Here is a 12,270-nt window from a genome sequence, read left to right as displayed (position 1 = left end):
TATTTGTAGTCACGACTTCTAGGTTGTTAAATAAACCAATTAACAATCCGAACTGCGTCTTCAGTGGCAAAACATGTTACAATATATATAATAAAGATGATATTTTGCATTTCATGACAAAATAATCACAGCATATTTTCATTTGTAAAAATTGCTCTTTTATGTATATGCAGAAAATTTTATTGTTTTTCAGGCTGTTTTTAGTTTGTATTTTGTTACTGCATAGAATGAAAAATATGTATTTTTTTCTGATAGTCTGCAACTTTAAAGACTTAGGGCATTTTAAATTCTGGTCACAGCAGGCTCTTGACAATTTGAAAGTCTGTATTTTAAGGGTTAAAGCAAAAGAATAATAGATCCTCATTCATGTACAAATACTGCTAAGAAAAGTGCTCCGTAAGTTCTTCGTTCATCATGTGATAGCTACATCTTATCAACAAATTAGCAAGACACTTAATTCTAGTAACTGTAATACTAAATTTGACAGTATAAGAAACATACTCAATTTCAACATCCAGTTTCTTCTCTCCAGTCTCTTCATCTGGTTCCTTCTTCTCATTTGTCTTCTGCTTTGACAAATCTTGTTGGTAATTCTTTGCACGCTTCTTCCTCTTCTTTTTACGTTTGTTCTTGCTTTGTCTTTGTTCTTGCACTGGTTGCTGGGTGGATTTTTGTTTTCTTCTAGGTTGATGGTCTTCATCTTCATCCTCCACTTCATCCACAAGACCACTTCGACTTATAACAGGAGCAGGTGGAGCTTCTGGAACATTCTCTGGAAAAGGATAAATAAAATACACACTGCTCCACTGCTCTCTTATACAGGCCAATCAACCATAGAGGAAACCTGTTGACAGGGCTGATCGGGCACAACATTCCTCATAGATTGCTGCTGTAACTGCTGATAGCAGAATGAGTCATTTGTGCTTAAACGATTGCACTCTCACTAGCATAGAGTGGATGGAATGTTTCTCCACAACTATTCCCTCACATCAGTTTCTGTACATGAACACATTTATATGAATTCTGTAAAAAAGATAACACAAACTTACCTTGCTTTGTAACAGGTGCTGAGAGTGACACCTTCTGCTTGCAAACATGCCCTGCATCGCATAAATAAATTACACAATACAGGGTTATTCAAAAAGAATGAACCGATTTTATTACGCAATATTTTATTAAAGGAAAGTAATACAAAACTCCAGCCAAGTCACAAGTATTCTACTCACAATCAACTTTTATTTCCTGTCTTACAAGTGTTCAATGTGGCCACCACCTGCAGCACGGGCAACATCAATGCGATAAGAGAATTCCTCCCAGGCGCGTATCAGCATATCACGATGCACTGAGTTAATCGCTGTTGCTATTCGATGTTTGAGGTCATCGAGGTTAGTGGGTAGCGGTGGAACATAAACGTGATCTTTTACATATCCCCACAAGAAGAAATCACACACGGTGAGGCCTGGGGATCTCACAGGCCAAGCACAAAGAGCAAGGCCTTTGGCACCCTTCCGACCAATTCATCGCTGGGGCACTTTTTCATTTAAAAAAAGCTCGAACCATCAGGTGCCAATGGGACGGTGCTCCATCTTGTTGAAAAATTAAGTCATGCGAATCTGCTTGCAGTGAAGTGAAGAGCCAGTTTTGGAGCATATCGAAATAGGTTTGTCCTGTAATGGTGTTTCCTTCAAAGAAAAAGGGACCATAAACCTCGTCCTGAGGCACAGCACAGAAGATGTTCACCTTAGGGGAATCTCTTTCGTGCTCAACTGTTTCATGTGTGTGCTCTGGTCCCCAAATACGCACATTGTGACGATTGACTGTGCTGCTCAAGTGAAAAGTCGCTTCATCACTAAAAATTAAACGTGAAATGAAGGTTTCGTCTTCCATCATCTCCAGTATCGAATCGCAAAATTCCATCCGCTTTCTTTTGTCGTCATTGGTAAGTGCCTGAACGAGCTGCAGTCTGTATGGGTTCAAATGTAGACGTACTATTAGCACATTCCAGACAGTGGATTGAGGGATCGCAAGCTCACGGATAGCTCGATTTGTTGACTTCGGCGGGCTCCTCTCAAAAGCAGCACGGATTCTCGCCACTTGTTCCTCCGAGCCTCGTGGTCGTCCTGGACTTTTTCCTTTACACAGACACCCACTCTCTTGAAACTGTCGAAATCACCGTCGAATGTTCTTAGGACAGGGCGGATTAATGCCGAATCGCCTTCGAAAAGCACGCTGTACCATGACAACCGAATTTGTTTTCGCGAACTCGAGAACGCAGAACGCCTTTTGCTGAGGACTCGCCATTCCGAGGGTAAACGAACAACTGAACCTTGCCGGAAGAATGACGCGACTTCAGTGCCCCTGTGGTAGCCATTCAAAACTTTGATAACTCCTCTTTCAAATGGTCACTGACTCATTCCATGACGATGCTTGAGAACTGAAGCAAAGCGTCATGAAATTGGTTCATTCTTTTTTAATAACCCTGTACTTTCTGAAGTTGGTCCACCATAATTGAACCAATTACGTGTGTTATTTCATTCTGCAGAGACTCAGAAGTGTGAGGATTGTTCTTCTAGACTTTTCCCTTTAGGTTTCCCCAAAGATAAAAATTGCAAAACCTGAGATGTGGGGATCTGGGAGGCGACAGTCCTCTGCTGAGTATTCTACCTTCAAACACTTCCCATTTTGCAACCATGGTTGCATTAGCCGTATGTGCTGTAGCGTTGTCTTGCTGAAAATACCTGTATTGTCCTTCTTCAGCAGTCAGCTGATTGAAGAACGGATTCAGTATATCATTAATGTGGCGGTCAGAGTTCACGGTTTTGTGGAAAAATAAGGGGCCAATGATTTGATCCACTGCGGACTTACAGCAGACCCCCCCCCCCTTTCACTATGTAATGGCACTTGCTCTATTGTGTGACGATTTTCATCGCTCTGTATTCTTACATTTTGTGCATTGACATTACCACTAACACGAAACCATGCTTCATCAGTCATGAACAGCTGTGGATCCATGATTCCATCGTGCACATCTTGCAGCAGCCAGTAGCAAAAACGAATTCTTGCTGCATAATCTGGTTGTTTCAGCTAATGCACAACTGCTATTTTATATGGGTGAAATCTGATTAATTTTGTGGCTGTGAAAGCAGATCCTAGCGAAACACTGGCTTCCTGTGCTAAGCGTCTTAACGATATTCGAGGATTGATCTGTAGTCGTGCCTCAATATCCCGAACTTTTTCTTCAATCAGCACAATCCTCTTCAATTGCTTCTTTATGTCACACACTGAACATGTGGCCCACCACTTTTCACAAGCTTGGATACATAAGACTTTGTGGGAACTGGCAAATAAGGATATTTATGACAAATTTTCGGATACATTTTCTGTAAGCTTTTTTCCTTGCAAAAGCTTTGACAATAAACATATGCTGTTTAATAGTGAACTTTTTTTCAGTGTAAACATCGACCGCCTATCGATATCTCTAACGCAGACTATTTATGTGACTTAACTGCAGTGGCAATGGCCGCGCCATAGCTCAAGTGGTTAGTCACTGGCTTCCCACCATGGTGGCCCGGGTTTGATCCCGGGGTCTGGTCAAGTGCGATTTGTGGTGGACAAAGTGACACTGGGCAGGTTTTCTCCGAGTACTTCGGTTTCCCGTCAATCTTCACTCCACCAATTGCTCCACAATCACCCTCACCTACCATCTAGTGCTGGTATAATAGGCCGCAAGTGGTCGCGGTACAATGAACTTAGTCACCGCCCCCATTAGCAATAAAAAAAATAACTGCAGTGGCAAGATCACGCCAACCGCCGACGGAGCATGTTTATCAGCGCTAATGACTCACTCTGCTACTGGCAGTTACAGCAGCAATCAGTGAGGAATGTTGTGCCCAGTTAACGCTGTAGCCAAGTTTCCTTGATGACTGAATGCAGTGTATATCAGTATTCACACAGGTAAAATAGAAAATGATGAAATGGATAATACTAACAAAAATTTTTAAGTAATTTAATTTGTATGCTCCATATTAGCAAAATACAAAGAGAAGGCCCAGTTGAAAAGAAATTCATGTTAAGAGAATTCCAGTGGCCAAGCCATGAAATGCCTACAAACTGTTCATGAAGGAAACAGCCACTACAGTTATAATTAAAACTGAAGTAAGCATTTGTACAGACTCAGGGTTGACAGAACATAAATTCCAAATACTTGAAAATAAATGATAAATGCTAAAATATATTGGGGGNGGGGAGAAGATGATGGGTTACAGATCACCTTATATTGTTAATGCAGGATTAATATTGGCTAGGCACAACACTCAGATTGAAGAAACAAGAACAACATACAAAGTTTTGGGTACAGAAACATTTCCAACACAACCAATTGGGACAGTCAAGCTGAAAATGGAAAGATGGCAGAATATTAAACGGAATTTTGCATGAACAAGTGAACAAAATAGAACTGGCTCTGGAGTGGTTTAGTGGCATGCATTCATATATTGGATGTTGAAACTTCAAATTCAAATAACACAGAGAAAGAAAGTATGAGTGATATTACAATAAAATGTGGCATGTAGACCCATTGCTAGGCAATGACAACGTAACAAACAACTAGACAATGGCCATTACTAGGCAACACCTGTAAACATCAACAGAGGAACGATGTTTTTTGTGCGCTCTGTGCCAATATATTATAAGCAGGCAGTTAGTGAGTGAGTTAGAGAAGTGCTGAGGTTCAGTCATTGTGAGCTGTTGCTGTGTGAAGTGGGTAGCTGAAGCCAGGGATGGCTTGGGAACCCAGAGAAAGAGGAACATACGCCATTGGAAGCAACTACTCAGCAACAGCTGTTAAGACATGAGTGGGGACTCTAACGTGCAGGTGTCCATGTGCGTGTGTGTGTAATAGTGAACTGTAAGGTGTAGTCATGCACTGTATCCAAAGAGTCCAATAAATCTGATTATCAATCCAAAATCCACCCACAGTCACACTCATACGTGAGACAATAATCATTATGTGCGATTTCCATAATCTAATAACTCCTCACCAAGTTTGACATAGTCTTCTGGCTGCACACCAATCTGTTTGGCACGTTCAGTCTTAAAGGCAAGTGCTTGCTCCAAAGCAATAGGAAGTTTCACTTCCTTTACTTCAACTGGTGGCTCTACCTTCAGGGATAACAGTGATGGAAGCTTCCGATCAGAATGACTGTCATCATCAGAATCAACACCTGGAGGTCCCACTCCTGGCGGACCCACACTAAGAGGCTATGGAAAGAGACAATGTACAAAATTTTAAAAATTCAGTAATAATAAATTATCAAATCAACTGGCAAGAACCAAGGTCTGCATCAAATTATGCCTACACTGAAAGCCACAACAATTACACAGCAGGGTTCTAAGCAACTTGTTCAAACTATTTAATTTCTCATCATTCTAGAAGAGCGAGCCAGAAAATATCTGCAATATATTTATTAAAATTAACACATTAATAATATATATCTCGTAAGTCCAGCATTTCTGGACACAGTGTCTTTACTTTCTAGCATCCTAGGTCCAGCACTCCACAAGCTCATGTATGCCACTACAAAAACTGTTTTCTGATTTGTGGGCTAGAGACATTTCCACAGACTCTTTCAATTCATGGTCACTAGAAAATTATGGCCTCTTAAGGCATCTATGCAACAAGGTCAGAGCAGGGCCTGGAACACTGTGGGCAGCAGCACAAAGATGTTCACTGTCTTGCATTAACACAATTTTGATAGCTGTCCCTTGAATTCAATCTGAATCACCAGCTACTGCTTGTCATGCAGCATCTCACTGCAAAATGCACTGTTTATCATCACACTCCTTTCTTCACAATGATCAAGGACTGAGCCCTGCAAATCCCAGAACAGTGTAAGCATATATGTTGTTCCTCCCCAGTGTTGGTTCATGTTCTAATGTATTTCTGACAGGTATTATATGTGGTGCAACGAAAGTTCCAGAAATATATTAATAAAAACTATTATGTCTTATCTTATGCTTATTCTGCACCATCACCTTCAAAGTAGTCACCTTGGGAGCGCATACACCGATCCCAGCATTTCTGCCACTTTTGAAATGCATCCTGGAAGTCTTTCTTTGTTAGGGTGTTTAGTACTGTCTGCGTTTCCGCTTGAATTTCCACAACTGTATCAAATCTTCACCCTTTCAACTTCATTTTCATCTTGGGGAAGAGGAAAAAGTAGCATGGAGCTAAATCTGGCAAGTAAGGTGGGTGGGGAACAACTGCCATCTTGTTTATAGCCAAAAATTCCTGCATAATGTAAGCCGTATGCGGTCGTGCATTGTCATGGTGGAGTACCCAGTCATTTGTGCACCACTTCTCTGGAAGTTTTTTCCTCATGTCCTCCCTCAAACACTTTAGAACATTGCGATAGAACTCTTTATCAACTGTCTGACCAGGAGAGACGAACTCCTTATGAACAATCCCATCAATATAAAAAAAAAACAGATCAACATGGACTTAATGTTGCTCTTGACTTGTTGAGCTTTTTCTGGCAGACGTGAAGAAGGGCTCTTCCATTGCAACGATTGCTGCTTGCTTTCAGGGTCATAGCCATAAACCCAACTTTCGTCACCAGTGCCTACCTTCAAAAGAAACTTTGGATCCTCTTGAAGCTGTTGTTGAAGTTCCCTGCAGACTTCCGAAGGATGCTGCTTCTGTTCATTTTGCAGCAGTCGTGGCATAAACTTCGCCGCAATTCTCCTCATGTTCAGTTCCTCTGACAAAATTCATTGACCTAACTTAGTCCCAAGGTGTTACAGAGGTCTTGGATGGTCAGTCTACGATCTTGCAGAACCAGATCCTTAACTTTCACGACATTTTCTGGTGTGGTGCCAGTTGACGGCCGTCCCGAACGATTGTCATCATCAGTTGATGTTAGGCCTTTTTGAAATGCTTATACCAGTTGTAAGTTTGTGTCTGGCCTAAACTGTTGTCACCAAAAGCTTGCTTCAACATTTGGTACGTTTCTGCAGCAGTTTTCCCAAGTTTAAAACAAAACTTTATACAGACAAGATGCTCTCTCAGGTCAGCCATTGCAAAACAGCAAACTCATGGAAACACAACAATGGATATACATTCACCAACAATAAACCCAACCACCCAACTCGACGCCGTTTGCCACACTGATTCAAGAAGGTCGTGTGGGGACACACTTAGTAGTATTTTGACGTAATCATAACCATTCGTGCGCAAAATTAAAATTTCGGGAACTTTTGGATTGCACCACGTAGTACATTTTCTGATGTATGCTCTCTGGATCATAGTGGTGGGTCTACCTTTCATCACCAGTAACAACATGACTCAAAATCAGTCATCTTCCTTAATGTACCAGTTCAAAAGGTGGTTACAGGTGTCCAAATGGTTATCACTATGCTGTTTCATGAGTTGTTTTGGAATCCACCTTGCATACACTTCATTTAAATTAAATCTGTGGTGGATCATTTCATTGATAGCTGTCAAAGACAACTATCACTTAGTGAATTTTGACTAGTCCGACATTAATGAGATTTATTCACAATTTGGCCATAAATGCTTAAGCTATAAATCGTACTGAGAAACACTCTAAGTAATAAAGTGCATACTTCCATTCCTGGTGGAGGGGGCATAGCTATTGAAGGAGGTGGGCCCCTGATTTGAGGTGGAGCTGGAGTCAAAGCTGGAGCACTCAGTCCACCAACAGGTGGTCCTGATACATCAATTCCTGGAGGCATAACTACTGGTCCTGTTGTAGAAACTGTTGAAGGAGCAGATATTGGTGTTGGCAGAACTGTAGGAGCAGTACCTGGAGGAGGTGCTGCCATTCTCTGAAACAAAGAAACAACCTTATGCAGGATGACAAATGACAAATAATTACATACAAGTAGAGTCAAATGTATCCTTGCTGCAACTTACGGCATGAATACAGTCTAAATCCATTTATGACAAACATATCAGTAAACAACTGAATAAACTGAACTAACCTAAATACATGATATAGTTTTTATTTCATTTGACAGTTACTAAGCTGTCCAGGGCTTCTCTAGTTTTATGGTTTGTCACAATCTGTTAATGAACCCTACCCTTACTTACTTACTCATGAAGCTGAGCCCTTCTGGAGGAGCCACCAATTCAGCAGCTACTCAAGAATTTCCCAGCATTTTATAGAACCCGAAGGTTCATTACCATGTTCACAAGATCACTCCACTGGTCCCTATCCTGAGCCAGATCAATCCAATCCATACCATCCCATCCTGTCCCTCTAAGATCCATTCTAATATTGTCCACCCACCTACACCTTGGTCTTCCCTGTGATCTCTTTCCTTCTGGCTTTCCCACCAATATAATATACGCATTCTTGATCTCCCCCATTCGTGCTACATGCCCTGCCCACCTCATCCTCCTTGACTTCATCATTCTAATTATACTTGGAGAAGAGTACAAGTTATGAAGCTCCTCATTATGCAGTTTTCTCCAACCTCCTGTCACTTCATCTCTCTTTGGTCCAAATATTCTCCTCAGCACCCTGTTCTCAAACACCCTCAGTCTATCTTCCTCCCTTAATGTCAGCGAACAAGTTTCACATCCATACAGAACCACAGGCAAAATTATAGTTTTGCATATTCTAATTTTTATGGTTTTGGACAGCAGACAAGAAGACAAAAGGTTCTGGACTGAATGGTAGCAAGCATTACTTGAGTTCAATCTCCTCTTAATTTCCTCCTGAATCAGGTTTTGATCTGTTATCGTCATTCCCAAATATCTGGACTGTGCCAANCTCCCTTAATGTCAGCGAACAAGTTTCACATCCATACAGAACCACAGGCAAAATTATAGTTTTGCATATTCTAATTTTTATGGTTTTGGACAGCAGACAAGAAGACAAAAGGTTCTGGACTGAATGGTAGCAAGCATTACTTGAGTTCAATCTCCTCTTAATTTCCTCCTGAATCAGGTTTTGATTTGTTATCGTCATTCCCAAATATCTGGACTGTGCCACATTTTCAAACCATCTGTTTTCTATCATTATGTCACGATTTGGCCTGCATTTTGGTGGCAAGACAGCAACATATACTCAGTTTTCTCTATGTTTACTTCTAGACCAACCTCCTTACTAGGGTCAATTAAAGTTTGTGTGTTTCTCTTTATGGTATCTACATTATTGCCCATTAGATTCACATCATCGGCTTAGACCAACAGCTGATGTGTCCCATTTAATTTCAGTCCCACCTGGTTTTCCTGGACCTTCCTAATGGCATATTCTAAAGCAAAGTTGAAAAGAAGTGGTGATAAAGCATCTCCTTCTCTTAGACCATTCTGGATAGGAAATTGATCAGACAAATGTTTACCTACATGGACTTTACTGTACATTTCATTTAAACACATTTTAATCAGCTTAACTAGTTTCATGGGTATCCCAAACTCTATCAGAATATTGTACAATACTTCCCTTCTAACTGGATCATAGGCTTTCTTGAAGTCTACAAATAGTTGATGTAGTGTCTCACTGGGCTGAGCATTTTATTCAGAAGCTGATGTGAAAATCAAACCCCACACTGCTTTGTTTGTGTCAATATATCTAGACTTCTGATGCCTTAAACAGGAAGTGAAATCCAACTTGGAGAAGATAAGTTACACTATGTAAGATTTGAGGTTTTCACAGCGGTGACCATGAAGAAAGCAGTCTTCTGGGATCTGGCGCCATGTAGATGTGGTGTTAACCAACGTTTCGGANAGAGAGAGAGACGGTAAATCCAAAGATCCTACACCGAAAGAACCATGACACGGTTCAGTTTCAGAGAACCAATACCCATCATAATAGAAGAACTGTGGAGGAACCCAAATTTTCAGTTCTATCATCAGCACAGACTAGCTTGCCACTTCTATTATGTCATAAATTTTAATTTTTTTACAAACAGCTTTGAAATGGCCAACTCAAGGCCAGTTCTCAATGTATTTTTAGAGTAGCCACTGCTCCATCATTGGTATCTTGTTCTGTAAAGATGGGTGTTGCGTACATTCCATTATTTAAAGTCTACCTCCATAGCGTCATAAATAGTGTGACATGTCAACCTGTTGTTGGGTGATGGGATGTGAAATGAGTTACCACAAAGACAGACTTGACAGTCTGTTGCTAAGTTATGCAACAGTGGAATGAGGTTATGCAACCTGCTTCTAAGAGCCAGCTGGTAAACAAGACCCCATGCAGGCACGATGACACCATAGCGCAGTAGTGAGTATGAGTCACATGACCTCTGCATTTCTGCAAGTGACGTCACACCCCCCTCACCAAGCCCGTTGCTANGTCAGTATTTGGGAGTATTTGAGAGTGGAACCAGCAATACAGAAGGTTGCCCTGTGAGGACGTTAAGTGTGATTTAGAAGACTTTATGTGTGAGACGGAGCAGTGATACTGGAAGTGCAATTGGAAGATCTTAGGTGTAACATCTGGAGTGATTTAAAGTGGCAGTTTCTGCGTGGAGATCTGTTGCTAGGAGACGGCTAGTGGAAGACAGAACCCTAGTGGGTGTGCAACGGTGAACTGGAATGTGTGTAAATCAGCAAGAGCACTGTATTTAAGCATAATTACGAGAGAGTGTGTAACCAAGTGGTTAATAAACCCAATTTCCAATCTGAACGGCATCTTCAATAGCCAAACACGTTACAATACTTAACCTTTAAGAGCTGAAAGACACCATATGGGGACCTTTAAATTATAGCCGAGTCGCCGTGTGACACCGTATGGGTACCTATTAAATCAGGCTTTATTAAATGCAAGCATAACACTATAAAATTGTTATATGCATTTTACCTGCCGCATCATATCTTCTTCCCTCTGCTTCTCCATGAGGGCTTCTTGCTGTAAGCGAAACAATTCTTCTTCTTGACGACGCTGCAACATTTGCCGTTCTTGTTCTTCACGCTGCTTTTCCACCAATGCCGTCTGTACACAAAATCAGAGGTTTTAATATGACAGTCTTGCCATAAATGGAAGAGAAAATTTGACAACCATTTCATCGTTAAGTATATCTTCTCAAAATAAGCAATTACAGTAACCCTTCTGTCTCATAAGATTGGATGCACACTATATTTATATTCTTGGGGCAAGAAAATTAAAAGGTATCAAGCTGGAGAAGCCATGCTGTTCACACTAAGTACTTGTACATATAACCCAATCAGTCAGTTACGGTCCATAACATTCATGTCAAAAACCAAAATGGAACACACATATAGCTCACAGAATGGAATCAGGCCCCTTGGATCCAAAAATAATAAACAAAGTTGTCCCTGTGATTCATTAAGCACAAAGATATGAAGGTATATGGAGGAGTGGAGTTCTGGTTCCACCATTCTTGATCTCTGCACTAGATGGAGGTCAGTGGTCAGCTACATGCCCTCGCTCCTTTACCCCTGGAAAAACAACCACTGGTACACAATGGATAGGAGAATGGCTAGGCCCTAGAGCCATTCTAGATGCTGTGGAGTAGAGAAAAATCTCTTGCTCCCACTGGGAATAGAACCCCAGCTGTGCAGTCCATAGCCTGCTGCTACTTTGGGCTATCCCAACAACCACTATTTTCACCTATAAAATTGAACATGACACTAACGAAATAATGGTTTGGGGATAATACTCCATTTCAAGGCCTGTTTATTTGTTAAACAAACACAGTTTACAATTTTAACTGGTTTGAAATTCTATGCAACTAATTTTTATGAGTCAGAAAATGGTGCTTCTTTTGTCTAACCTGTTGAAGCCGTAATAGCTCTTCTTGTCTTTGCTGCTCAATCATAAGCTGCTGCTGGTGGATTCTTTGTTGCATCTGTAGATAAGACAATTACAATAATAAAACTGCACTTCACAAATAATTCTTCTGGATATGGCTCCCTAAATCTTATGTGGAAGTATGAGAATATGTATGGCACATGTTTATCTTTACACAGTGAGATTATCTTAGAGCCCATCATAAACAATCTGGCTGCTAAGGTGAAAGAGTTAACTCACATCAGTTCAGCCCACATACTTCTATACTTGGCTTTGTGGCACTGTCAACAAATAACACCCTTTACACCAGCAATTTTCAACCAGTGCGCCATGGCACTAAAATCCATGAACATATTTTTTTAAAAATAACAATTTGGAAATTTTAACTACTGAACTCTTAAACACAATCTTATATACACATTCTCGTATAGTACTTATGTTAAACCATCACCACAGCAAATGTACACAAGCTTTTAATATTTACAATTAA

At 40.7% G+C, this 12,270-nt stretch overlaps 1 protein-coding gene across 1 annotated transcript; it reads right to left on the bottom strand.

The window, feature by feature from the left end:
* Window positions 1-269: 269 nt before the first annotated feature.
* On the bottom strand, window positions 270-11,865 carry LOC111864222 (proline-, glutamic acid- and leucine-rich protein 1). The gene is made up of 5 exons (XM_023851308.2): window positions 11,764-11,865; window positions 10,830-10,961; window positions 7,624-7,845; window positions 5,040-5,259; window positions 270-772 (listed from the first exon to the last, which is right to left on the bottom strand). The coding sequence occupies exons 1-5, from the start codon at window positions 11,836-11,838 to the stop codon at window positions 381-383; spliced, it is 1,041 nt and encodes a 346-aa protein (XP_023707076.2). The 5' UTR covers window positions 11,839-11,865; the 3' UTR covers window positions 270-380.
* Window positions 11,866-12,270: the final 405 nt, after the last annotated feature.

The sequence above is a fragment of the Cryptotermes secundus genome, unplaced genomic scaffold, assembly GCF_002891405.2.
Source record: "Cryptotermes secundus unplaced genomic scaffold, Csec_1.0 scaffold3702, whole genome shotgun sequence".
Lineage (NCBI taxonomy): Eukaryota > Metazoa > Arthropoda > Insecta > Blattodea > Kalotermitidae > Cryptotermes > Cryptotermes secundus.
This window is presented reverse-complemented; position numbering and strand designations above follow the sequence as displayed.